This window comes from Daphnia carinata, chromosome 3 (genome assembly GCF_022539665.2).
Source record: "Daphnia carinata strain CSIRO-1 chromosome 3, CSIRO_AGI_Dcar_HiC_V3, whole genome shotgun sequence".
Lineage (NCBI taxonomy): Eukaryota > Metazoa > Arthropoda > Branchiopoda > Diplostraca > Daphniidae > Daphnia > Daphnia carinata.
The window spans coordinates 7,464,893-7,492,143 of record NC_081333.1 but is presented as its reverse complement, the minus strand read 5'-3'; the positions used below and the strand labels follow the sequence as shown (position 1 = coordinate 7,492,143).

General features: G+C 38.3%; 4 protein-coding genes across 4 annotated transcripts in view; 2 read left to right on the top strand and 2 right to left on the bottom strand.

Moving 5' to 3' along the window:
- Nucleotides 1-26,764, bottom strand: part of LOC130685445 (uncharacterized) — a 76,534-nt gene extending 49,770 nt beyond the window's left edge. The window contains exons 1-4 of the mRNA XM_059494358.1: nucleotides 26,482-26,764; nucleotides 19,757-19,864; nucleotides 14,939-16,371; nucleotides 14,604-14,845 (exon numbers count right to left, since the gene is read on the bottom strand). Coding sequence (XP_059350341.1) covers nucleotides 14,631-14,845; nucleotides 14,939-16,371; nucleotides 19,757-19,851 — 1,743 coding nt within the window. The 5' untranslated portion in view covers nucleotides 19,852-19,864; nucleotides 26,482-26,764 and the 3' untranslated portion in view covers nucleotides 14,604-14,630. The remainder of the gene's footprint in view (nucleotides 1-14,603; nucleotides 14,846-14,938; nucleotides 16,372-19,756; nucleotides 19,865-26,481) is intronic.
- On the bottom strand, nucleotides 693-4,905 carry LOC130685444 (meckelin-like). Its single transcript, XM_057508743.2, has 15 exons — nucleotides 4,113-4,905; nucleotides 3,742-4,007; nucleotides 3,489-3,680; nucleotides 3,139-3,423; nucleotides 2,942-3,060; nucleotides 2,716-2,875; nucleotides 2,578-2,639; nucleotides 2,292-2,514; nucleotides 2,003-2,203; nucleotides 1,670-1,935; nucleotides 1,437-1,611; nucleotides 1,300-1,362; nucleotides 1,127-1,238; nucleotides 922-1,064; nucleotides 693-851 (listed from the first exon to the last, which is right to left on the bottom strand). The coding sequence occupies exons 1-15, from the start codon at nucleotides 4,423-4,425 to the stop codon at nucleotides 771-773; spliced, it is 2,661 nt and encodes an 886-aa protein (XP_057364726.1). The 5' UTR covers nucleotides 4,426-4,905; the 3' UTR covers nucleotides 693-770.
- LOC130685448 (nucleoporin SEH1-like) lies at nucleotides 4,997-6,695 on the top strand. The gene is made up of 6 exons (XM_057508748.2): nucleotides 4,997-5,238; nucleotides 5,303-5,459; nucleotides 5,516-5,667; nucleotides 5,765-6,111; nucleotides 6,173-6,330; nucleotides 6,412-6,695. The coding sequence occupies exons 1-6, from the start codon at nucleotides 5,128-5,130 to the stop codon at nucleotides 6,576-6,578; spliced, it is 1,092 nt and encodes a 363-aa protein (XP_057364731.1). The 5' UTR covers nucleotides 4,997-5,127; the 3' UTR covers nucleotides 6,579-6,695.
- Nucleotides 10,405-12,465, top strand: LOC130685447 (TGF-beta-activated kinase 1 and MAP3K7-binding protein 1-like). Its single transcript, XM_057508747.2, has 7 exons — nucleotides 10,405-10,615; nucleotides 10,679-11,008; nucleotides 11,082-11,195; nucleotides 11,280-11,444; nucleotides 11,527-11,677; nucleotides 11,770-11,953; nucleotides 12,024-12,465. The coding sequence occupies exons 1-7, from the start codon at nucleotides 10,552-10,554 to the stop codon at nucleotides 12,423-12,425; spliced, it is 1,410 nt and encodes a 469-aa protein (XP_057364730.1). The 5' UTR covers nucleotides 10,405-10,551; the 3' UTR covers nucleotides 12,426-12,465.
- Nucleotides 26,765-27,251: the final 487 nt, after the last annotated feature.

The following is a 27,251-nucleotide window of genomic DNA, read 5'->3' as shown; positions in this document are numbered from 1 at the left end:
ATCAACGTTATAACGGTCTAACTGCTTTCTTGTCGGATCTAGCGCTTTAAGATTTGCAAGTTCTAACAGCTAAACCCAATAGGTAGACTAAATTTAATAGGTCGCAGCAGACTCCCGCAACTTCTTACAAACGCAGTTTTCGTGCAAAAAAACAAGTATAAAAGACTTGTGTGTGCCGCACTCTATTGGAGACGTGGTGACCTAACCGTCTTGTGATCTAGTTGTGAATTCGCGGTTCATAGTTGGATCACGTGACCGTCACGTCTCCCTTGAGTTGAATTTCCCTCTTCTGTCATCGTGACGTTCCACTACCTACGCCAATACGGAACCCTGATTAGCCGGCAATCAGGGTTGTCCAGCAAAAACGTAGTGGGACAGTGCACATCACATGGCAAAATGGAAACAAACTCATGCATAAGTTAGGTACTAGTATAAGTAGGTTAGTTATTAGTAATTGGTTGGGTTGGTGGTAAGGTGCAACCGCCAACTCAACTTTTATCGTATTAATAGTTTTCTTATTAACAGTAACCGTATTAACAGTCATCCTGAAATCAAAATTAAAAGCTAGGGTTTCTCCGCCCTTGAGAAACACATTGTAAAATAATTGAGTTCTTTTTTTTTATTTCAAGAAAATGCATGTGCATTTTATTGTAAAGAGATTTTATTGAAGCAAGCTTACGGCAGGTCAAGAATTTTTGTTTTGAAAAGAATCCAGCGAGAGCCAACTAACAAGGCGCAAAAGAAAAAAAAAGAAGAATATTTTATAAATATTAAAATAAGAAACGTGGATCGATCATGGTTTTCTTCGCTAAGTTCTGCCTTCCAAAACGATACCGGAGAAATTGAAGTGCCTGTAGTTGAAGAAAAGTTGCTTTTTAGCGATTCGAATGGGCATAAAATTTTACCCCAATTCGTGATTACCTTATAGACTATAAATACGGTAACAGCGGCAGTGAGGTAGCAATGACAAAAAATGTCTACCAAGGCGAAAAGAGCAAGTTCGAAAATCACCAAAGTTGTTTCATTGCCGTAGAACAACACCGAATCAAAACAATTTTTTCCATCTAGAAAAACCAAAGACGAGGTTGGTTTACTTTTTACTAATAAAATGATATTACTGATATACCGTTGTAAAATACAGTACGCTCGTTAAACGTCATATTCCACCACATTTCCATATCGAGTATGGTTTCTAAAAAATGCCTATCACGCACTTCGTAGTCAACGTCTCTTATAGCCTGTTAAAATATTTGACATTTAGCACTGAATAGGCAATTTAATGAAATTTGAGAAACATACGTGGTCTAGGAAAGATGTTAGAAACTGGTTTCGCGCGTCAAAGGTAGGGTAGGTACCGCTAGGCTGAGTCAAAAGGAGATTATAAAAAGGCGTGCCAACGAAAAACACATTTACAAAACATAATGTGAGCAACTTACCTGACTGGTGTGAAGTTTCCGCCATTTGTCCAAAAGAGCATGGTGGAAAAAAATGGAAAATGTTTGAATGTCTTGTCCTTGGACAAGACCGCGTTGGGCACATAAATTTTCTTCTTCACGCTGCAACTGTTGACACATAGTTGGCATATCTATGTCGGCAAAACCGTGCGGTGATCTATGTGTGGTAGCCAAAAATTATGACAAATCTAATAGTTACTTCAAAGGTTGCATACCTTCCGTGAACGTAGAAGCCGTAGCGAGTATGTACTCGGACCCAAACGGAAATATTTGAAAGTGTGCAGACATCAGTAAACCGCTGTACTTTATTCTCGAAATAACGCTCGAAGATGACAGCATTCAAGACATTTTGCATCAGGACGACGATAAGATAGGTGAACAATCCAAGTGCCAGACGTAATACTGTACTGTAATTTAACAACGATTCCATCACAAAGTATGTAGATGGGATTTCTAAAGCAAAGCGCTCAAACTGAAAAACCTATAAAATTATGACAAAGTTGAGCATCTCCTCAAGATAAGTATTGTTTCTATCAATAAGTTACTACCTTGAGAGCCAATAGAACTAGGATAACCTGGAGAGACGTGGAACTCTTACGCGCCACTTGGAGTTCGTTCCATTCGTTGGCTACGAAGAACATCCTCCAAACGCTAACAACCTCAGTTTTCGTTGGTTTTGGACTCTCCCAATCGATCAAAAAGATATCGACGGTACACTGCTCACCGATCATCCATAGTACACTGATAGCCTAAAGGTAACGTGTCGTCATGGTAGAAAGAAACATAATCGTTGCTTACGTACATACTGTAAAATGCTAATATTTGATTAGTTAATACTTTTAAAGTGAAAGCACTGATAACGAGATCTTTGATGAATTGTTCTTCTTGTGCTGAAGGAAGGCTTATTGCCACTTCCTCTTGTTGCCGGAAGGTTATAAACCAGTAGAAGGTAAAGAAAAACACCACTATTAGAATTACATTCCCCAAAATGTCTGCTCCGTAGAATAACAAACGGATCAGAGTCAAAAGATCAATTGTTGCCTTGTCGGAACGTATGTACCTATATCATATAAGATGGATAAAATTCAAAGAATAACCAGCAGAATGTAACTATATCACAAACCATACAACAATCCTTATTAACGCGTAAAGAGCCCCAAAGGAGCTGAGCACACTCAGCGCAACCTGTTGATTCGCCAATTTTTTTTTTGCAAATTCCGTCTTCCAAAATTGAACAATGAAAAATAATCGCACATTCTACCTCTAGAGATTTCATAGCTTCGTCCATGCTGACGACATTTTTTACCGCAAAATAAACCAAAGGTGGTTTTCGATTTTCAAGGTTGCCCACAGTTTCATAGTTTATTGTTGCATAAAGTGAGCGTAAGCCGAGTGATTTTTCGCCTTGTACCACAGAGAATCTAAAAATGGTTATTGTTTTAATTATTTTTTTACCTTCCACAGATAACTTAATGAAAAAAAGTCACCTAATAGTAAAGGAAGATAGATAACGGATGAAATCGATGTTCCCTTCTTGGTTACTACCAATCGCGACATCAAAGTTGAAGAACCTCTTGGTGAGTTGCCAACGAGAAATATCATTTTCCTGATTTGTTAAATACGTATCAGTTCTCCTTTAAGATTAGTTCGATGGTTTGAAATAAGATAGTGCACACTGACTTACCCTATTACGTTGAACCCCGCCACGGAGAAAATTTAGCACTTTCACTGGAACGTTTATCAACCTTGACTGATTAACCGCTTGATCAACAAAATATAGTTCATAAAAACGCATATCTGCTACGCTTGCAGTTTTGAGATGAAGCGAGCAGCTTTTATAAATATTGCCGTTTCTTTGAATTGGTTTCCAAATGCCTGTGCAGCACAATGATGTAAAAACCGAACGGAGAGGCTGAATGAGTTGATAGGTACCATCCAACCCGTATTGCTTCACCACAAACTCCATCGTCTGGAAGGGGGGAAGGAAATGTTTAATTCAAAGTTAAAATTTTTAATATTTGAGATGATTTCTACTTGATCTTTGAGTATATTTATTCTTGCTGAATTTAATAGGTAATCGCCTTGACTATCGTCGTAGTAGATGGAGTGGCTAAAGCCAGTAGATAACTGTCGATAGAAAGCGCACGCTGACTGCGAATCATAGTTGTAATCCGTTAGAACGCAGATATTGGTCAAATGCTCACAATGTTTTCCCCCGCCTTCGGCCTTTTTGAAATCGAAATTTGATCATTCTAGTTTCTAGAATTTCTAAACAGTGGTATGGTACCTTGCACTTCGCAGCAGCCGGCCGAACCCACTCTCGCAAATAATTAGATATGTACGTACGTCCATCCAAATTGAAGGTAGAGATGCTTGGCGTATCGGGAAATGCAAAATAATCCTTGACGCATGTTCCATTGACGTCTTCATAGTCATCAGGACAATGGCACATGTCAGAACAAGGTACACACGATGATCTACCAGCGTCAGGCTGTTGCCATAATGGACATCTGAGACATCTTGCAATGGTAGAATTTCCAGTAACTTGCAAGACTAAAAAATATTTTCAAGTTAACCGTTTGGCTCCATCGTAGAAGACACAATAATCAAATCCAACAAAAAAAAGGAAAATGAAAGAAAAAAAGGAACGATTCCTACCTTTTATGTCATACAATTCGCAGGTGAGATTGTCTTTTAAACACGTATCCGACTGAAATGATTGTACGCATGAAACGCACTCAATTGATTTCGTCTTTTCACTGTATTCGGGGTAACGGCCAATGTCACATTTACAGCTCAAATGGTCACGAGAAGCAGTTTGAAAGATCCCGCAACTCTTGCATTTATGCGAGAGTGAATCAAAGTAAGAAGAATCATTACAATTTTTGGGTGACAGAGATGAAATGACGTCATAAGATTCCACTTTGACAAAGATCAAAAATAACACGTGAGTCACGACTAAGACGATCATCGTTGCTTTCAATGTTTGGCTTTGAAAAACACTCGTTACCTAGCAACACGCATGAAAAACTTGGTTGCAATGTAGTCCTTTCCTGAATGGATATTCAAGTCCATGGCACAGCGTAATCATGCTACAGCCCAATATTCAATATATTTTAAAAACAACTGCATGTTCGAGAAAACTAACAACTTCCCTGAAATCAGCGTTCAGTTTTTAGTAAAGTATATTATTTATTATTGAATTCCAAGTGGTGTACCTATTTCGTCAATTTTTTAGAGTGTATCCCAATATCATGGACATAAATGTACAATGGACGTAAACAGAAAAATGTACAATGTTAGACAGTGAGTGATAACTTTGTTTTATATAATTATTGTGCCTTGAGCATTTACAATTCAATTACATGGTAATTTAACTTTTTTGTGCAAAAAGTTGGGCTTAGAATGACTGAATGTGCAAGATACCGTACCGTGCCGAAGCGACAGGTAAGCTTGGTTGGTAGGAGAAGGAACCGGAATGACGGATGCGCCTTACGCCATCTATTTTATACGCTCACCATCTTTTTGGGAAAAACTATGCCACATGAATCCGTTGTCATCTGGGGAAATTGTCGCTGTCTGGAAGTTTGTCGGCTGCTTGTATTTCAGTCGTTATTTTTCAAATATTTAAAGAGGAAATTTTCTTTTACTTAATAGCTAATATTTTGTAAACATGTTTCAAGCAAGAACTATTAATGCAGAACACAAAGACCTTATCCACGATGTGGCATATGATTTTTACGGCCGCCGATTGGCAACTTGTTCCTCGGACCAGAGCGTAAAAGTAAGTTTCGAGATTATGAAGACCAGCGCTCTGTATTATAATGGTGTACTGCTGCCTCGTTTAGGTTTTTGATTTAGATGAGAATGATGAATGGAGATGTACAGCAGACTGGAAGACTCATGCTGGTTCAGTTTGGAAAGTTAATTGGGCCCATCCAGAATTTGGTCAAATTCTAGCCACTTGCTCTTTTGACAGAACAGCTGCAATATGGGAAGAAATTGGTTGGTGAAAATAATTGATATTGTTTTACCCTCTTGTAACTGGCTTTTTTATGTAGTTGGTGAATCTGGAAATTCAACACAAAGTAAAAATCAAAGCCACTGGGTTAAACGGACAAGCTTAGTAGATTCACGAACTAATGTGACAGACATTAAATTTGCACCAAAACACATGGGGCTTTTGTTGGCCATGTGCTCAGCTGATGGTGGTGTAAGTTATTCAATTGATTTTTTAAATAAAAATTAATAATCTAGTATTTAAAGTTAACAAAAAATAAAATGAAAGTGCTGTTAAATTTCAATTACAGGTTAGGATATATGAAGCTCCCGACATCATGAATCTAAGCCAATGGAGTTTGCAACAGGAAATAACCCTGAAAATGCCAGCTTCTTGTTTGTCATGGAACCCTTCATTTTCTCGTCTTCATCCACCTATGCTGGCAGTTGGCAGTGATGACACAAATGTTGCATCTGGTGGAAAAGTCTTTTTGTTTGAATATAGTGAAAGTTCTCATCGTTGGTCTAAAGCCGAAACAATCAACACAATTGTCGATCCTGTACATGACATAGCTTTCGCACCAAACCTCGGAAGAAGTTATCATATTTTGGGTATTGCAAGCAAGGATGTTAGAATTGTTATTCTTCGACCACCACAGTACGTGTTCAGATTGAATCTGTTAAAAATTAAGCCTAAAACTCCCATTTTGCAAATGAAGGAAAGATGCATTTGCCGCATGTCCGACATCTCAATTAGAGGTACTGCAGGCAGCACAGTTTGACGACCACCACTCTACGGTTTGGAGAATTTCGTGGAATATCACTGGAACTATTTTAGCCTCTTCAGGGGACGATGGGTGTCTAAGAATGTGGAAAGGCAAGTCATGTTTGTGGATAGGCTACTTTTGCTTCTAGCGATGAATTATTTTATTTTTTATTTCTATCCTTTTTTTTACAGCCAATTATTTGCAAAGTTGGAAATGCATTGCTGTTTTGAAGGGTGATGGATCGGGGGTTACTCCAGAAGATGGAACTGATCGTGATAAAACTATTGGTTCTGGTGGTACAGCACGGTACTTTAAACTTGGTGCCATTAGCAACCCAAACCAAGTACCCTGGCATTAAACATACCCCCAAAAAGTGAAGCAATCCACCAATCTCCATTTCGATTTAAAAAGCGGGTATATGTCTGCGGAAAAGTGCACGGCATACTGATATGGAATACGAAACTAAAATGTTGTTATGAACAAATAAAAGAATTTGGACCCCCAAATAAACATGCCAATCTATTAGTTTTCTATCTCAGCTATGGTTTAACTGAAGTAACTGAAAAATCTTCTACAGGTAATATAAAAGTTGAAGATACTTCATTTACTGATCCGAGAAAAATCACACTGCACAACCCCAAATTATACGCTGGTTTCGATAAAGTGGTTTGTTTTCTTGTCAAACCAACTGCTTATTTTAAAATGAAGAAACGAAATGTTGGTAGCGCACAAATTTGGGTTTGTTATCTTTTACGATTTATTCAAAAACTATAAGCCCTAGGAAAAAATCGGAACCACTTTGAACTTTGATAAGTTAAAAACTATAGGTCTCAGGTAAAAATAAAGTCAACTTTCGTGATTCTCATTTGATTTTGAATCGGAATCATGTATTTTTAACCAAATCTAGAATTTTGTGAAAAATGAAAAAGTAGGAAGGCTATAGCCTTCCCACTTTTGTCAAAATCGACCGAAATACGAAATCTCTCGGAAATCGTTCAAAATCACACATTATACTCTAAATTTAATGCTGATTTTGAAAATCTAGTTCATTTTCTCATCAAATTATATTTTTTTGAAATATTCAGAATAATTAACTGTGGCACTCCAGCGCTATAGCGATTTTGAGCGCAACCACTTTGAACTTTGATAAGATAAAAACTATAGGTCTCAGGTAAAAATAAAGTCAATTTTCGTGATTCTCATTTGATTTTGAATCGGAATCATGTATTTTTAACCAAATCTAGAATTTTGTGAAAAATGAAAAAGTAGGAAGGCTATAGCCTTCCCACTTTTGTCAAAATCGACCGAAATACGAAATCTCTTGGAAATCGTTCAAAATCACACATTATACTCTAAATTTAATGCTGATTTTGAAAATCTAGTTCGTTTTCTCATCAAATTACATTTTTTTGAAATACTTAGAATAATTAACTGTGGCACTCCAGCGCTAAAGCGATTTTGAGCGCGACCACTTTGAACTTCAATAATTTAAAAACTATAGGTCTCAGGTAAAAATAAAGGCGATTTTCGTGATTCTTATTTGAGTTTGAATCGGAATCATGTATTTTTAACCAAATCTAGAATTTTGTGAAAAATGAAAAAGTAGGAAGGCTATAGCCTTCCCACTTTTGTCAAAATCGACCGAAATACGAAATCTCTTGGAAATCGTTCAAAATCACACATTATACTCTAAATTTAATGCTGATTTTGAAAATCTAGTTCGTTTTCTCATCAAATTACATTTTTTTGAAATATTCTGAATAATTAACTGTGGCACTCCAGCGCTATAGCGATTTTGAGCGCAACCACTTTGAACTTTGATAAGTTAAAAACTATAGGTCTCAGGTAAAAATAAAGTCAATTTTCGTGATTCTTATTTGAGTTTGAATCGGAATCATGTATTTTTAACCAAATCTAGAATTCTGTGAAAAATGAAAAAGTAGGAAGGCTATAGCCTTCCCACTTTTGTCAAAATCGACCGAAATACGAAATCTCTTGGAAATCGTTCAAAATCACATATTATACTCTAAATTTAATGCTGATTTTGAAAATCTAGTTCGTTTTCTCATCAAATTACATTTTTTTGAAATATTCTGAATAATTAACTGTGGCACTCCAGCGCTATAGCGATTTTGAGCGCAACCACTTTGAACTTTGATAAGTTAAAAACTATAGGTCTCAGGTAAAAATAAAGTCAACTTTCGTGATTCTCATTTGATTTTGAATCGGAATCATGTATTTTTAACCAAATCTAGAATTTTGTGAAAAATGAAAAAGTAGGAAGGCTATAGCCTTCCCACTTTTGTCAAAATCGACCGAAATACGAAATCTCTCGGAAATCGTTCAAAATCACACATTATACTCTAAATTTAATGCTGATTTTGAAAATCTAGTTCGTTTTCTCATCAAATTACATTTTTTTGAAATACTCAGAATAATTAACTGTGGCACTCCAGCGCTAAAGCGATTTTGAGCGCGACCACTTTGAACTTCAATAATTTAAAAACTATAGGTCTCAGGTAAAAATAAAGGCGATTTTCGTGATTCTTATTTGAGTTTGAATCGGAATCATGTATTTTTAACCAAATCTAGAATTTTGTGAAAAATGAAAAAGTAGGAAGGCTATAGCCTTCCCACTTTTGTCAAAATCGACCGAAATACGAAATCTCTTGGAAATCGTTCAAAATCACACATTATACTCTAAATTTAATGCTGATTTTGAAAATCTAGTTCGTTTTCTCATCAAATTACATTTTTTTGAAATATTCTGAATAATTAACTGTGGCACTCCAGCGCTATAGCGATTTTGAGCGCAACCACTTTGAACTTTGATAAGTTAAAAACTATAGGTCTCAGGTAAAAATAAAGTCAATTTTCGTGATTCTTATTTGAGTTTGAATCGGAATCATGTATTTTTAACCAAATCTAGAATTCTGTGAAAAATGAAAAAGTAGGAAGGCTATAGCCTTCCCACTTTTGTCAAAATCGACCGAAATACGAAATCTTGGAAATCGTTCAAAATCACATATTATACTCTAAATTTAATGCTGATTTTGAAAATCTAGTTCGTTTTCTCATCAAATTACATTTTTTTGAAATATTCTGAATAATTAACTGTGGCACTCCAGCGCTATAGCGATTTTGAGCGCAACCACTTTGAACTTTGATAAGTTAAAAACTATAGGTCTCAGGTAAAAGTAAAGTCGATTTTCGTGATTCTCATTTGATTTTGAATCGGAATCATGTATTTTTAACCAAATCTAGAATTTTGTGAAAAATGAAAAAGTAGGAAGGCTATAGCCTTTCCACTTTTGTCAAAATCGACCGAAATACGAAATCTCTTGGAAATCGTTCAAAATCACACATTATTCTCTAAATTTAATGCTGATTTTGAAAATCTAGTTCGTTTTCTCATCAAATTAAATTTTTTTGAAATATTCAGAATAATTAACAGTGGCACTCCAGCGCTATAGCGATTTTGAGCGCGACCACTTTGAACTTCAATAATTTAAAAACTATAGGTCTCAGGTAAAAATAAAGTCAATTTTCGTGATTCTTATTTGATTTTGAATCGGAATCATGTATTTTTAACCAAATCTAGAATTCTGTGAAAAATGAAAAAGTAGGAAGGCTATAGCCTTCCCACTTTTGTCAAAATCGACCGAAATACGAAATCTCTTGGAAATCGTTCAAAATCACACATTATACTCTAAATTTAATGCTGATTTCGAAAATCTAGTTCGTTTTATCATCAAATTATTATTTATTGAAATATTCAGAATAATTAACTGTGGCACTCCAGCTATAGCGTACCAGCGCTCCAACTTTGAAAAACATTTTTTTAACGTTATTTCAAAAAGTTCAAGTCCACGGAAAAACGAAAAACATATTCCCCGTTTAATTTAGAATGTAAATCGTGTATTTAAATTGTTATATCTCGAATTTTAGGCAAAAAATTCGTTGTGAAAAAGTGAAAAAATGAAAAAGTAGTAACGCTATAGCCTTTACACTTTTTTTGCGGTAAAAAAAAATTAAATTAACTTATTTTTAATCAAAGAAACAAACAGAAAAAGAAAACCTTAAACAACCAATGGCAAACGCCGTTAAGTTATGTCTTCTGCTAGGAATCGGGAACACGATTTTCCTAAGAAATTTCCGCGCAATCTGGATTTTTCTCTGGGAATTCCCAGACAATGCATAGAACCTGGGAAATGCCTTGGCTTTAACTAATGGTTTAGTTTATCAGTTTTTTTTATTGAGGGAAGTTTAGAAGTATCCTCTTGTCTATAAGGTTTTAAGTTGTGATCACACTGTTGAACCATTATCCTAAAATGTCGGTAGAAGTTTCCGAAGCTAAAAGTTGGACAGACGATCTTCCTGTTTGCTTCTACACAGGTCTTGAAATCATAAAAAATAATTCCTATTCAAGCCACTTCCAACATATTTAACTCTCCCCAGGTGTGGGACTATTGAAAAATCAGATTTATAAGGAAGATGGGTATCGAAGAGAAGCTCATGAGTGTGAAGACAGAAGTTTCCACTTCAAAATTGATGACCATACTTTCCTGTATGGAGTATTTAATGGGAAAGATGGTAGTTCCATGGCAGATTTTGCTGCACAAAGGATGCCAGCCGAAATCCTTCTTGGTCAGTTAAGTGATAAAGACAGCCCAGAAGCAATTAAAGATGTTTTGAGAGAAGCCTTCCTGGCAGTAGAACGCAGCTATTTTGAATCTGTAGATGACTTACTTGCCGAAAGAGCAAACCTTCTTTGTGAATTGCCTGATGGTATGGGTGATGGCCTTTACTGAAAAATAAAAAAAAAAAAAAATATTTTAACTTCTTGCTATGATGTAACTAGGATTTAAATCATATGATGCATACCAACAGTTTCCTGATATTGTGAATCGATTAAGAGCTGCCAATGCCCGGTTGTCTGCAGGTGCTTCAGTTGCCATTGCTCTGATATTCAAAGGTGATTACTAACTCCTGCCATGGAATTAATATTTTAACTACTTAACTATACTTTTCTGTAATCGGTAAAAAATTTGTCATTTAGGTCATCTTTATGTTGCCAATGTTGGAGATTGTCGAGCATTGCTGTGCAAAATAGATGCAGAGGGAGTGCTTAGAGTTATGCAGTTGACTGTAGATCATGATTTAACCAACGAGGACGAACTTCTCCGTCTGTCTCATATCGGAATCGACGTGGAAAAACTTCAGAGTAACTAATAGATTATTTCCTGGAAGTTTAGAAACGATAGCTGGCTATCATTTCGATGAATCTTTGCTGTACAATTCACCAGAAAAAGGCAGTCACTTAGCAACCCGCTGCCTCGGCAATTACAACGTTAAAGGGGGCTACAAAGATTTCGATCTCTTTAATGCAGCTACAAGAGAACCGGTTATCGCTGAAGCTGAAATTATGGGTCCTATTGCCTTGGATGATTCTTGCAGGTAAGAAGCTTTTGCATACATACAAAGGTTCACGTTAACCTGCAAATGTAATAGTCATACTCGTCAACAATCATATTTTCCTTTGACGTAAGGTTTCTACTTCTAATGACTCAAGGACTCTACGGCGCGTTGGAAGAGGCAACACAAAGTGAACAGGCCAATAAAGAAATTGCACAGATTGTTGTAGAACAATTTGGTAGTCAAACCACATTAGCAGGCGTCGCGCAAGGCGTTGTCGATCGAATAGTACGGATTCATCACGATCACTATATGAAAGTAGGGAATTATTTATATATACTTGTACTTACGGCGTAATTTTAATCATCTCTTTTGTTCTACTGAATAGGATCCTAGTCATCTTACATGTTGTCAACATGACGACATCACCTTATTAATCAGAAACTTCAACTTTCAGCTTTCATCTCCAGCAAGTGCAAGTAGCACACTGCGTAGCTATCATCCATCACCCAACACAAACAGTAGTGATCCCTTTGCAATAGGATTGAAATTTGACTCCCAAATAGAAGTGTTACCTTCAAGTAGCATTAATGGCACACTAACTGAAATGTTTACTGAAGCATCCATTACATCTTCAGACAGTTCAGAACAAATGAAATCAAATCCATCTTCCAGTATGTTCCTGGATGATGACGGGCGAATTGCACCGTACGTGGATTTCAGCAGCTTCTATCAAGCCGTTAAAAAAGCTAAAGAAGAAGGTACTATACCCGAAAATGCAATATACTAATTCGAATGGTTGCTTACAATACAGATGTACACAGAATAAATTACCTTAGAGAAAAATCAGCTCTAACTTTACCATAATTACAAATCTAGTTCAGTATGCTACTTCAAGATGTTGACAGAGACGTCTGCCCAAGAAATACGATAGTGAAGTCCATATAAACGCGTGTTTCTTCGATGGAATTTTATATAACACTGCCTACTCGAAGCGTTGCAACCGGCTTCATTGTAAACTCTTGACTGAACACGTTGACAGATTTCAATTAGGAAAAGTTAAGAGAAAGACTGTTGATTTTATGTTACAGTATTGCAACTCTTTTTTTTTCAGATCCCCAATTGTTTTTTGTTTACAAACATAGCATTTTTGAAGATGCAACAGCCTTTCAAAAACCATATATTCAACACCAGTAACACTTTGGTACCTCTTTCAGTTTGAATAACAAATTCAATTACATGCACTACAGTGGCAATGCTTGAGGGTAACAATTTTCTCTGAACATTTCCCAACAGCAGCTAACTCTAAGTTAGCTCAATAAACGCAAGCTGTATTCCGTTTTGTTGCACAGAACAAAGTAGGCTACGTTAAGTTCACAGAAATGAAAGGATTAAGAAAAGGCGTAGGTGTTACTTTTTTACATTCAGAAACGAGAGAAAGTAAATTTTGGCAAGACGAGATTGCGTTCAATTTTTTAAGATGTCTGATACATCATTGTCGGCAATCTAATCGAATTTAGGGAGTGACGACTAAATAAGTAAGTGAACGTGAATAGGCAAAAAAAATTTGAATTTTTATTCGAGAGAAAGAACAGATGAAGTCAGTACCTATTTGCTGATATGCAGTACCATGAAACGACAACAAGCCTTTCTAATCTTCGTTCTGACAGAAAATCAATGTTGTACGGAGAAAAAGAAATAATCATCCCGCATCGGGGCTGTCGCATTCGTTTCTCTGTCGTGAGCGGCTCATCGTGAGGCTGGATGATGCAAAGGAAGATCCCACCAGCCCCCTTTGAAAAGAAAACACGATTCCGCATAGCACCCTGCGGCATTGTGGGGTCGTGCTCCGGCAGCCGGAGAGCTAGCTGCATTGCATCCTTCGTTTTTTTTTTGTGTTCAGTATTTAAACAGCTAGCTAGATGTGTATGCACAATACATAATAAAGGCAATGACTTTATGACGTGGCTTTAACGTCATTAAGCCGCAAGGCTTGAAGGATGAAACAAAAAAGTACGTACCAGTTGCGTAATTTTACGGAATGAAAGTTTTATTAGACAATCTTTTTTTCCTGATGCCCGGCCGACAATGCAAAAAAAAAAAAAAAAAAAAAAAAAAAAACAGTAATAAAAAGGAACAAATATTCACTGTATATACGTATATATATATATATTCAAGAGGTCACATTCGCATCAGTCACGAGCAATTGCCGTTACGCGATAAGAGAGGGGGGAGCTAAAGAGGCTTGGGGAGAAAGAGCGAGAGAGAACACACACTTACACACGCACACAAAGACACACACAAAACAACATCTGAAAGTTTTACTACTTTGCACACTCTGTTGTTTACTTTCGTACCAGGTTCTTTGCTTCGCTGGATGTGGGAAGAACAAAAGAAATTAAACAAAAACAAAACAAAAAAAAAAAAACAGAAGAAGAAATATTTTTCAGGGAGGGTAACCAGAAGAAACACAAAAGCTAAAGCCAAAAAGTGATTATAAAATTGTTGCGCGTACTCTCCGAAAATTCTCTTCCTGGTTCTCCTACTGCCCATGCACGCATACCTCGTCCCCTTATTATTTCATTACTATTATCTAGTTTTCTTTTTTTCTATCTCTCCCCTTTTCGGTTTGGAAATCAAAATGCAAATCATCAGACGAAATATGCCACACTACTTAAACGTCGGCATGAAAACAACGCCGGAACGTCTGCAGAACTCTAGTCTATCTGCAGCATTAACAAATAAAAACGCAATTTTCGATAAACTTTTCTTTTTTCTACCTATTTTTCTTTAGAAACTTTTTCGCTTAGTCATAGTGAGACATGTGAAGGCCATTCGCAGCCGATTTGACGGTCATTCCGTTTGATTACTCAAGAAACAGAAATAGAATTTTCTTTTTTTTTTTTTTTTTTCGTAAAAAGGGAGAATTTAAAATTGAAAAGCAACCCCTTTAAGGAAACGAAAAAAGAAAGGGAAATGGGGATCACAATCACCGTCAATTAGGTTGGCGGACGGCACGGAAATGTCTATTACCTACTTTTTGAGTAGGTTCGACGACGACGACGCTCCCAGAGTCATTGGGTCCGCGTTTGATCATCGACACGAATTCCGATGACTTGTGACGTTGCAAATGACGTTGCTGCTGTTGCTGCTGATGCGACATCTGTCCGTGGAGCGGCTCGAGGACGCGGGCAGTTTCACGATCGAGACCTTTGCAATTAAATAAGCAAAAAGGTAAAAAAAAATGTTAGATAAAGACCTTGTCGGTTTCACAAGAGCCTTTTCAATTTCGACTGGCCATACCAGGGAAGCGCTCTCGTTGGTCCAGCTCTTGATAGCCATCGACGACAGCAGACGGCTGGCGGCGGTACTTGAAGCCTGCGTTCCAGCCTTGAGACGGCTGGTCGTCGCGGAAAGAGCGGCTACGTGAACTGGCGTGAACGGCCTTGACATGTTCGTTTTGCTGATGATCTCGACTCTCGAATTTGGAGAGAGCTTCTTTGACCCGACTCCGATTCCCATCGGCCAATAGAAGCTGCTGGAAATCGGCCCGGCTACGGTTCAGTTCGGCGTTGCTGGCGCGAATGTCACGGCAACTCTCTTCTCTCCGGCGGATCATCACGGCTGACTCTTCCTGACGTCGCAAGTCGGACATGGAACGCCTGTTCAATAGAGTCGACGTGTCCCGCCGTTCCGACATTTGGCGCATCACAGGTTCACGACGACGGACTTCTTGTTGTTGTTGCTGTTGGTATTGATGTTGCTGCTGATGCATGATGTTATTGTTGCTGCTGCTCGAATCGTGATAACTGTAACGCTGACGGGCCTGTTGAAGTTGTTGCTGTTGCCTATTGTCCGGTTGTTGTTGGCTGTTCACGGCGGTGGAACGCATCCATTCGCGATTTCTGGAACGATCGGCTACCGGATCATCTAGATCGGATCCGATTCCGCTAGACAGTCCACTCGACGAACCGTTGTCCGTCTGCTTATTGCCGCGGATGGCTGGACGACCGGTCCGATTGTTATTCGATTGAACAGCTGCATTTTTGGCCATCGGACGGCCACTTTCCGGCTCTTGCATCTCGTAATCCTTCGGAGGCAGAAGGAGAGGAGCTGCTTTGCCGGACATGGCACCGCCCAGTTTGTCACGCAATTCGGCTGCCAGAGAATCGTATAGACGGGCAATACGTTCCTGGTCGCTTTTCGAAACGCCAACATCAGACTGAAGTGGCAGGGGGCGTTGACAATCCATCGACGATTTGCAGACGTCGTTCGTAGCGACGTCGTCGCTGGACGAATCGCTGTGGCCAGTCAGTAGGTCTCCGCTGGAACCACCCAGTCCCGTATCGCACGATTTGATGAGCATCCTCGACTGGCTCTGTCCAGCGCTCGGGTAGAGTCCCTGTGACTGCAACCGTTGCTCGAGATCGCGAATTTTACGTTGGTTCTCGGGCAAATCGACGAGCAACTGGAACTGTTCAGACAGCAAATCAGCCGTCTCGACCGAGTCGCACCTGTAGGCGTGCAGGTGAACGGGGCATTTGGTTATCGGATTGTAAAGAAGCAGAATGACCGAGACGATGTCATCGTCAGGTGGAGCGCCCTGACTGACGTAAGTGACGGCGTGACTGGGAACGAAATGACGCAGGGATTCGGCTACCAATTTAATCCCTTTCGAAGAGATTTGCAACGTCACTTTCGATGGCTCGCATTCTTCCTCCTTGCGTTGGAAGTACCTGTTTGAATTGCACGCAAAGATGAACAAATTCAGTCACACTTTTTAAAGCAGATAATAATGCCAATAAACAGCAAAACATGTTCGAAATTTTTGGGTATTACGAAAGCTCAAAACACTTGAAAACAAAAACAGGCGTATGAGAAAAACGAAATTGACAGAGCGCATCATTGTTGACAATGACAGTTGAAAGGCAATTAAAGGGAGAAATGTACCGAGATTATCGCCATTGTTACTTCTCATCATTGCAATTGCTTCATACAACCGCAGATATCCCGTTCTCACACAAGCAAAAGAAAAAAAAAAAAACTACGAGAAGGGGGAGGCTTTTCGTCGGTCAGCTCTTCCACAGTATGGAGAACGATGGCGTACGCGTGTACCCGGATTCAAGTTCGGTCATTGATCCGAGATAAGATAGGAAAAAAAATAAAAAATAAAGAAGAGACCGGCTTCCATCCGCTCGACACTTATTTTTTAACGTGCGTTCTCATTTCTAGTGTCTATGCATTTTTGTCGGCCATCCATTCCAGTTTTTTTTTTTTTTTTTTTTTTAAACTGACCGTTCGACCCACTCAAATTTCATTCCAAAATCGTGATGTCAATTGAAAAAACAGCTTAGGGAAAAAAAAAAAAAAAAACCCAAAAAAATAAATAAATAAATAAATTGTTCCGTATTTCCTGCATAACTTGTTCAAGTCTGTCAATAGGAATCAATTCTGCCCAGCTGTCAAACATGTCATTGTCACGGAACCTCAACAAAAAAAAAAAAAAAAAAAGTGAACGATCTGTGTGTGTGTGTGTGTGTGTGTCGATCCCTCATATTTCTTTTTCCAAGACAGTGAACAACACTTGTTGGGACGACTCTGATCGAACGAGCACCAGGTGTTTTACACACGGAATTAAAAAAAATAAAATAAAATAAAAGAATACTAGAAAACACGCAATAAAAACAATTGACAGCGAAGAAAGTTACAGTACACGCTTCAATTGTTGAAATGAAAACAAAGCCGGTGGGATGCGGCAACATCATCGATGCGGATCGTCTACAATTTTGATTGGCCTCGTCGAATGAATGACGTGAGACAGAGAGATGATTCAAGCCCAATAACTGTGCGAAGAGGAGAAACGATCGTGCGCGCCAGACGAAACTGCATCACACGCTTGCACGCGCAATATTTGAAAATCTCCCGCTCTATGATTGAAGATGCCAAAAACAATTATGCGTGATTGGCTTGGCTGCATCGCTGGGCCGTACAAGGTTTACCAAAAAGGTGAAAAGCAAACTTGACTCAAGGCCCGACCTTCTTTTTCTTGTTTTCGTACATCCTATTTTTTTTTTTTTTTTCCGCAACAGATAAGGAAATGCAGACATTTAACTGAAGATTTTCCTTTATTTTTATTTTTATTTTTTTTTTTGCCGAAAGAACACATTTATTCTTTTTTTGGCTATTGAGGTAGGTGATTATAGCCTTGAAGAAAAAAAAATTCTTCCAGCTGCTGCTGGAAGCGAGTGAGAAGAAGACGGAATGCGTGTGTATAACTGGAAACAATGCAAGGCCATCTTTTGCCTGGTCGTACGTTCGCCGTGATCATCAATTCCGTGACGGAACGCAAAACGAAACAAGCGGAAGACCTATATCTCTCTTGGCCGTTAAAAAGAAAAAAAAAAAGACGAAAATATCCGAAAAAAAAGAAAGAAAGAAAGAAGACAAAGAAATACACAACGGCGGCTATGATTAGCAACCGTCTTCTCACTGTCTGTTGTAAGAGAAAATGAGAAGAGGAGGATCATGTCGCACCGCATAATCACGACCGTTCGGGACTTGTAGAAATGGAGGTCTACATTTCTCTCTTTCTTATTTGACGAAGTTTCCTTTTGCTTCTTTTTATCGTGCCACCACTGACTTGTGAGCTATAGATGTCATTTTTTTTTACAGGCATACATTTAGCTTTTCGGCTGAGAAAATACTTGACGACCCTGGCAAACGTCGACCAGGAAGCAAAAATGTTCAAATCGCACGTTGCATAAACAAGTTAGATTTTTTTTTTTTTTTTTTTTTAAATCTTTCTCTCTCTTTTCACAGACTTTATATGGCAAGAGAGAAACGAAACACGAAGCTTATTGGAGAGTCGCAAAGCCTAACAGATAACAGGTGATATGTTTGTAGGATGATGCGTACGTAACACTTATCCCTGGTCGCCCTGGACAGCAACAAACACTTTCGTCGTACTTTTTTTCTTTTCCCTCTTCTCAACTCAGGGTCGTAAATATGTCCACATCAAATGAGACAACAAATTCAACCACGACCAAAAACTGGGAAGGTAAAAGAAGATAAAAGACTCGATATAAATAAATTGTCCAAGAAAATAGAAAAAAACACACGAAGAAGAAAAAAAAAAAAAAAAGAAAGAAAGAGATAAGAAGACCGGAGTCTTCACGTTCAGGGGCATCGAACTTTGGGTTGGGATTTTTAATTTTTTGTTCTTTCTATGATCTCCCCCCTGAAGACTTGCACGTCCCCGTCGTTCCTTTCGGCTATCGATGACGAGTCAAGTGTTTCTCCGTGTATATACACACACCCAATATTTAGACGAGCGTCTATTACCTGTAGACACTTTGTTGTCGCCGCGATTTTTAGCCCCTCGCGGTAAAACAAAATGCAAACAAAAATGATAATCTTATGTTTTTATGATGTGCCCAATAGGTGTTTAGCCAACGACCTCCCGAAACCCCCGTGAAAATCCCGAGGTATCAAATACGCTGTCGGATTTGTTTTGTTTCTCTATTCTTTTTTTTTTCTTCTCAAATGATAATATTTGAACACATATTTCGATTATGCCACGTAGATTGTAACTAACTCGCGTGTGTGTACATACACACCCTGAAGAAAGAAAAAACCCACACTGACTTTTCTCGTTTCGTTACATTATTCAGTTCATTCCCATTTTTATTTTTATTTTTTTTTTTTCGTTTTTCTTCTCATTTCACTGGAGCTCTGGCGGCTTTCCTGCAACAAATGAATCGTTAAGTCTAGCCATAAGGTAGGGGAGAATAAGACGCGGAAGTTTTCAATTTCAACGTCCCCTCTTCCACCTTTCATTTTTTACAATTTACAGAATAAAATGCGTCCCACGGGCCTCACGACGCAGCCAAAATAGAAAAACAAAAGGTGATTGGTCGTTTGTTTTGCTATTTTTCTTTTTGTTTCTCTTTCGTGAGTGTAATTTAAAAAAAAAAAAAAAAAAAATCGAATTAAAAGACGGAGGGAGCCTTAGAAGGACTACGACGGGTGTGTCGGAGAGGGGTCAGGTAGTAATTAGAAGCGCCAAAAAATTTAAATAAACACACGCGCGCTAGGATAGAATGAAAACAAAAATGGACGTACCGGACGATGGGCCGAACGAATTCATCGCCTCGCAGTCCGCGGCATTCTTTGGCGCCGAGGAACCACACGTAGAACAGCCTCTTCATGTCGCTCATGACGTTAAAGCTCCTAAATTCACGTCGGGAAAACGAGAAAAAAAAAAAACAAAAAAAACACATTCAAATCCAACTGAATATAACAATAAAGAAAAAAAAAAGTCAAAACATCAAGAGCAACAATAACAAATGAAGAAACGTGGGACTCGACATTTTAATTCTTAAGCAAACTTCTTTTTGTCTTCTTCTTCTTCAGTTCCCGCAATTACGACATCCACATGTACATTAAAAGGAACGAATAGATTTTTTTTTTTTTTTTTCCAAACAAAAAAAAAAAAAAAAAGAGTACACACGAAAATTCTTTTTAATTTCTCTTTATCCGCCATGGATGTGAGCTCACCAGGACGTTCCATTCCCTGTGCCCCTTTTATTTCCCACACAGTGCGACTGGCTGCAGCATTATCTTATACACCATTGGGCATCCGGCATCTTACACACAGCAGGAAGAAAAAACACACACACACACACAAAAAAAATGTATGCAGCCAAAGAGGTCGTGGATGTCGTCGACAAAACGGAAAAAGAAAAACTGAATTTTTTTCCGTTTTCTTTACACGAAAAGGAAGACAAAAAGAAAAGAACAGCCACTCTGCGGCAGTGGTTTCGAGCTTAATGAATAAAAACCGAGCGCACACACCAATACCGCGTTTCGAGGTGAGCTAAGGTGAACACAGCGGATCGTATATATACGGCCCTCCCAATAATGAACAACGAAATTCAACTTATGACTGTGTGGTGGCAGAGAGAAATTTTTGTGCCACGCACAATGATTTCTTTTAAATGATGAAACACCAAAGGAATTTTCAAATGGCCTATCCCGCCACCAACTGCCAAGTGAAAGTTTGACTACCTTTTTTTTTTTTTTTTTTTTTTTTTCTCATCTTAACAAAAAAAAAAAAAAAAAAGAACTTGCGTTGAGAATGAGCTGAGATTGAGGTGAGTGGAAGAATCTTTAAAGGCACAGAAAAAAAAAAAATGTGTGGAGACGCCCGGCATTACAATATGCTGATGGGTGCAGCCCGTCTTTCAAGCGGCAGTAGCCTACGCATACAATAATGACAGGCGCAGGACCACCATCGCCAAGCAAACCACACACGCAAAAATACATACGAAAGGAAAAGAAAGACAGAAACAAAAAAAAAAAAAAAAAAAAAAAAGGAGAGTTGCAAAACAACAACGTCAAACAAAAACCTCCAAAATTGAACAAAATAAAAAGGAAAAAAGAAAAAGACAAGTCACTTTCTACAACAAGTGAGGCGTATAGTTTTTGTGTGTGTGTCCTACTTTGCCACGCATCGACTAACCTCACAACGCTCCTGTTCCGTAACCCGTGCGAGCACGGACACGAGATACTCGCAGACAAAAAAAAAACACTTTTCCTTTAACAACCCCGGGAGTCGCCTAGAAGATCGTGACCGATGCCAATCTGCTCCTTCAAAGTTCACTGTCAATTTTTGTTTTTTGTTTTTGTTTTTTTTTTCTTGGAAAAAGGAAATTGATTGTCTTCAGGGTGGAAAGACGAGCTATGCATCATTAGAGAGAGCCATGAAAACCTCAAATTTGGAATACATCAGCATTTTCCAATCGGTTAGGAAAAAAAAAAAAAAAAAAAAAGGAAATTGACTTGGAAAATTATCATAAAAAAATAGTCAAAAAGCTTTCACACATCTTGCGGTTTAAATAGGTGCTATTTTTTTTTTTTTACCGACAATGCGGAGGGGAAACCAAGCTTAGAATATTTGATGGCACAACACTTTCAAACCAGAAATGACGTCCGAAAGCAGTTAGATCGGACGGCCAGTTCACACTAGAAATAACCACCAAACAAAAAAACTATGAAGCGGTGGTGCGCATCTTGATGAACGAGCCCGCAACGACAGTCAACAAGCCAACACTTCAATAAAAAAAAAAAAAAATGAAACTTTCTCCCATTTGATATTAAAAATAAATAGATGATGTGATGCGAATAGTGTCGCTACATTGTCGAGTTGTTGAAGTGTTTCACGGGAATGGGCAGCGGTGGGCGAAGATGGAACGTGTCTAGTGGCCGTCAAAATACGAAAAAAAAAAAAATGAAAGTTGTTTGATTTGAAAGACGAGCTAAGAACAGTCTTTTCTGTCAGAATTTCGTGTATAAATGCGCTACTTAATCCGACACGTCACCGTAGATGGCGGCAGGGCGGAAGATGCCCTCATATGGAACGCCTTGATTTCGACCTTGATATTGCACAAGAAAGGAGTGAAAAGAACACGAACAACATGCAACTAGCAATTTATGGAGAGCTTTACAGCTTTTTATTGAACACCTATCAACTCGTGTTCTTTTTTCTTTTTTTTTTTAGCCTCCTTCTGTTTTTTTTTTTTTTACTTATAGCGTACATTTCAAAAAATATCTGTGCTGCTTCGCTAAAAGACTTGTACAAACTACCTACTATTTCTCTCTTTCTTCTTTGCTTCTTTAGAAATCCTTCTAAAAGTTTTCCCTTTTTGTTTCTATTTTTTGTTTCTTTTTCGCAAGTGGCTTTCGGTAGTTTCCCAGAACTGGGAATCAGACGGAAAAAGTAGAACTAAACTCAAATAATAATAATAAAAAAAACAAAAAAAACAAGTCAGCCGGAGAGTACGGAAAAAAAAAAAAAATACAAACAAAAAAAAAAAAACGCTTCGGGGAGAGTTCCTGAAAGGGAATCTGCACGTAATTTCCATTTTGGGCGGAGATTTGCTGTTTACTACACAAAAAAAAAAAAAAAAAAAAAAAATGGGAAACATTTTCTCATGCACTGCCCAGCTGAAGGCCAAACGCAAAAACCGCACGAATACATATTACACAACATTTGTTAAGAGGGTAATGATTTCGACTTGGCGCTGCAACAAATAAAAAAACAAAAGACCAAAATAAGTAAAAGTAGAATAGACGAAAAAAAAAAAAAAACTAAATTAAAAGAGAAATGTTGAGTAAAATACAAGAAAAAAAAAAAAAAAAAAAAAAAGAAAGAAAAAAAAAAGGTTAAGATCAGATATTGATCTCCTTTCTCCCAAACATTTCCACAGACACACCAGTTGGGTGTGCGCGCAGTTTTAGTTAAGACTATCGTTTCAGTTAACCTTCCCGATAGCTGGAAGGAAAAGTCTTGTAAAAACTGCTTATATTGTGATGCCCGATTGTAACTCATGACTCAACAGATAGAGAAACTTGCGGAACCGTTTCTGTAGCCCTTTTTTTTTATTTAAATCCAGTTGTCCTTTAATCCAGTAACGTCATCATCGCCAAAATTCTTCCTATTTTGGCATTTGCCCATATCAGCGTTCAAGACGTAAATAGTCAAACACGTCCGAGCTCCCGTCTCCATTTTGTGCTGTTCCAGCAAATTGAAAATGCGAATTTAAAAAAAAAAAAAAAAAAAAAAATGAAACGCGTTTGCTCGATGCTTACAGTACTTTTTCTGAATCTCGGGGCGATAAGTTGGGTCGCCTAGTCGACTGCAATTGCATGTAATAGCACACGAACCGGATCCCGCGGGTGGTCATTAAAAGCAAACGCCATAATGAAAGCTGCAAGGGGTTGGCGTCCATTCAATACCTTAATTGGCATTGATTCTCTCGAGGGCTTCTCAAAAAAAAAAAAAAAAATAAAAATAAAAATCAAACAGCTGGACAAAATACAAGAGCCAAAAAAATAAAAATCTCCCATTTGTATACGGGAAAGAAATGGGACACAAGTGTTTCTTTGTCTCTGCGTGTTTTTCACGAAACGCAAACGATATTTTCACGCAAAATGTTCTCAAAAAGAATAATTCGAAATAATAATTAGAAAATCACTCGGCAAAGTAGGCGTTTTGTAGCAGATGTCAGACAGCTTTCTTTCCCTTTTTATACCCCCCCCCCCCCACCTCATCTTCTCAAAGAAACATTTGCATCCCGGAGACATCTTTGAGGGGGTGTGCCGAGCATCTAGCGAGCATCAATCATCAGCCATATCTAATGTAGGCTGTCCGTCAAACTGTTAACTCTACGAGTGGAAAGACTACATAGTGGATGGAAAGAATGGAAGATGAATTCTAACGTTATTCTCACATACCTGTAGCCTACGTTTTCAGAATTTCAGCACACGTCAACCTAACGGGATAATCCTACGTGTTCTTATTCTCGACTCGGTAGATACACACACACACACACACACATGGACAACAAAAATAAAGGTTTGGAGTAAAAAGAGGCCAAATTCTAAAGAGAATTTTTTTTCTTTCTAAAATCGGTCAAACCATTTTCTAACCGATGTGAAAAGGGACACGCATTCCGGCCTATTTCTCCCTTCATTTTTCTTTTCAAATTGATTTGCTTTAGAAAATGAGCTCTGACAAAGTTCAAACCATTTGGACGTATGATTCGCCTTTTTGCCAGGGTTTTTTTTTTTTTTTTTCAAGTACAATGTACTGCACAATCTGTCCATTTCCGTACTCGAAATTTCGTTTTCTCTGGTTGTAACATCCATATTTGTTTTTTTCCCTCTCTCTCTCGTTCTCCATGTCTTTGGCTTCTTGAAATTGGAAGCGAACGACATAAAAAGCACGGATAGAACAAACACAAACAAGCAGACCAGTTCATTCGTTTTTTTTTTTTTTTAAAGCAAAAATTCTTTAGTTTTCGTGTGTGTGTGTGTGTGTATCCCGAGGGCGGAAGCTCGAGACTTGTTTCGTTCGATGGTCGACTTCCGCTCGTAAAAAACGCAAAAAACGTTTTCCAGTGCACGCGGTTTCACATTGTACGAGAAACATTTTTTTTTTTCTGTTTTGTTTCTCCTGTCACACAACGAAACAACCCACACACACACACATGGCAAAAAAAAAAAAATAAAAAAAAAATCTAATAAAAGTAAAAATAGCCGGTAAAAAAACGGAACGGTTCGTTTACCTAACGCAGCTATCGGCTCAGCAAAATGTAATGCGCATGTCAATTGCTCAACAACCGAGTTTTGCTAAGAGCACTCTTGTTCACGTTTTAGGAGGGGGGAGGGAGGGGTAGCATTTTCCCATTTAGTGTTCTAAATAGAAATTTGCATAAAAGAAAAAAACAATTCCCTTTTTCTTTTTCGTGTACGCTTTCAACCAAGTACTCAGATGACATGTACAATCGCCAGAACCAGGTAACAGGGTGTGGTTACTGATTGAAAATTCTAAACTTTCTGAAAAAAAAAAAGGGGAATATCATCATGACTAAATAAAATGAAAGGGAACAAAAGAAAAAAAAAAAAAAAAAAAAAAAAAGATGGATAACAATTTTTGAAAAAAATAACGGACAGAGACCCTCCCGGAGAGTTAGTTCTCGCGGTGGTTCTTTTTTTTTTTTGTTCCTTTCCCCCCTTCTTTTTCCCAAAAATGAACAGGAAAAAGGCGACGTTAATGAGATTTCTTCGTGTCTTTTTCTCTCTCTCTCTCTACTAGGAGAAATCAAGAGGCAACGGAAGGATGAGCGATGACTATTCAACGACAACTTCTGTTACTTTGAGGAAACGAAGAAAAAAATAATCTCAAAAAAAAAAAAAAAAAGACATACGGCCTGTCCCGCTCACAGGGCATAGTCTACTGCCTGCAAATGAATCACTTTCAAAGTGATTTGATCAAGCGAATAGTAACGAAAACAAAAAAAAATAAAAATAACGTAGCGATCCCGTTGGTCGGTTGATTATCTAAACATAGCATGTGTTACGTGACACACAATAACAAACGAGACCCGTCAAATAGGCAGGACGGTACGGTACGGCCAAGTAGAACGCACAGAAATAAGGTTGCGTTCGTCCATTTAAGGCCAAACGAGGGACGGAACAATCTGCATATCTATTGCGCGCGCGCGGGCTCGTTTATCTGATTTTAGCACACAGACATAGAGCGACTCTTTTCCATCTCTTTGTCGTCTTTCCTCTCCGTCCTTTTTTTTTTCTTCTTCTTCTTCTTCTAGGTTTACGATGTACAGATAGCATAAATTATCATTTTTTGCAATAAAATAAACTTTTAAAGAGGATAAATCAAAGCTGGAAGCTATTGAGAGAAAGGGTGCCTTTCATGGTCATCCGAAAACGGAGCTCCTTAAATATTCCACATAATAAAATGAGAAAAACGTTTGAGTTTGCTATCCCGCAGCAAAAAAGAAACATCTCTCCCGCGTCTTTTTTTGCCAATGATAGGTCTCAGCCGCCTTTACTTGCAAAGCCCCCCCCCCCCCCACCTTCATTGAAAAAAGAAAAAAAAAAAAAAAAAATCGTCGCTAACATATTATCAAAAAAACATCGTTGCGGTGCGCTCAATTGTGTTTCCCAGTCGGGAGAAGGAGGAAGAATCCAGTTCAAGAGGTCGTCATCACGACTTGAAAACAACAAAAGGGAAAAAAAGAAAAAAAAATAATAATAACAATTTGCTAGAACAGGTCGTTGTCATCGCAATAGACGTTTTGGGAGTAGAACAATCTCTTCAATCTCTATCAAACGGCTTTTATCGAACAGGATTGCTGCAAAAAAAAAAAAAAAAAAAAAGGTCTACAGTATTACCTGCAACTACTACCGTTGTACCAGTTCTTTTTTTTTTTTTTTTTTTTTATCCGAGCTATAATGAAACGTGTCTCTTGCAAAATGTATACCTGTTGCGACTCTTTGACGAGATGTTTGATTTCTAGCTGAAAACAATACGGGACTACAAACGAAGATGACGAATTTCAAACAAAGTTTTTTTTTTGTTTTTTCAAACGTGTGACGCACAAAACGAGTTTTTTAAAAAAAACGATCACGGTTCGCCGAAGATGCACGATCGTCCGCTTTGATTAAATTTTTCCGGTCATGCGTTTCGAAACAACACACAATGGCGATGAAAACAAATAAAAAGGGAGGGAACCGCGAAATAAAGGTTCTTGAAAGGAGAGAAAAACGCAAAACAACAAAGGTGACACACAACAACCACGCCGAACGAGAGGTCGGCAGTCGACTGATCGGAACTTGGGCTCAAGCATGAGCTTTCGGCAAAGAGAGAGGGAGCTCTATCAAAGAAGAAAGGGGAGGGCTTACACGGTCCCGCTGCTGCTCCCTGCCGCGGTGAGCATTCGTGCCCGTTGGCGTTCATGGTTTTTTTTCCCCCCTCTGTCGTCAGTCAGGTGGTCGGCGGGAGGGGAGGAATACAGGAGGGCAGAGAACCGTGGAGCCGAGACCAGAGGGCAATTCCTTTATATGCATAGGTTTATTTTTCTTTTTTTTTTTTTTTTTTTTTTTGAAAGAAAAAGAAAAAGAAAATAAAACAACAGCGCGCCTTTGAAATAATTTGCTTGTCACTTCTGGTAATCCCGATTGAAATTTCTACGCTGCTCGCAACGCAATGACATACCGTGCGTTCAACCAACTGAACAGCGGGCGGACGGAC

Excerpts from the sequence above, each read along its gene's own strand:
- LOC130685444 (XM_057508743.2), bottom strand. The coding sequence starts at position 4,425 with ATGATCGTCTTAGTCGTGACTCACGTGTTATTTTTGATCTTTGTCAAA. Across the intron at positions 3,061-3,138 it reads GCGGGGTTCAACGTAATAGG|GAAAATGATATTTCTCGTTG; the intron begins GTAAGTCAGTGT and ends TTAACAAATCAG. Across the intron at positions 1,612-1,669 it reads GGCTTCTACGTTCACGGAAG|ATCACCGCACGGTTTTGCCG; the intron begins GTATGCAACCTT and ends TACCACACATAG.
- LOC130685448 (XM_057508748.2), top strand. The coding sequence starts at position 5,128 with ATGTTTCAAGCAAGAACTATTAATGCAGAACACAAAGACCTTATCCAC. Across the intron at positions 5,239-5,302 it reads CCTCGGACCAGAGCGTAAAA|GTTTTTGATTTAGATGAGAA; the intron begins GTAAGTTTCGAG and ends TGCCTCGTTTAG. Across the intron at positions 6,331-6,411 it reads GTGTCTAAGAATGTGGAAAG|CCAATTATTTGCAAAGTTGG; the intron begins GCAAGTCATGTT and ends TTTTTTTTACAG.
- LOC130685447 (XM_057508747.2), top strand. The coding sequence starts at position 10,552 with ATGTCGGTAGAAGTTTCCGAAGCTAAAAGTTGGACAGACGATCTTCCT. Across the intron at positions 10,616-10,678 it reads TCCTGTTTGCTTCTACACAG|GTGTGGGACTATTGAAAAAT; the intron begins GTCTTGAAATCA and ends AACTCTCCCCAG. Across the intron at positions 11,954-12,023 it reads ATCACGATCACTATATGAAA|GATCCTAGTCATCTTACATG; the intron begins GTAGGGAATTAT and ends TCTACTGAATAG.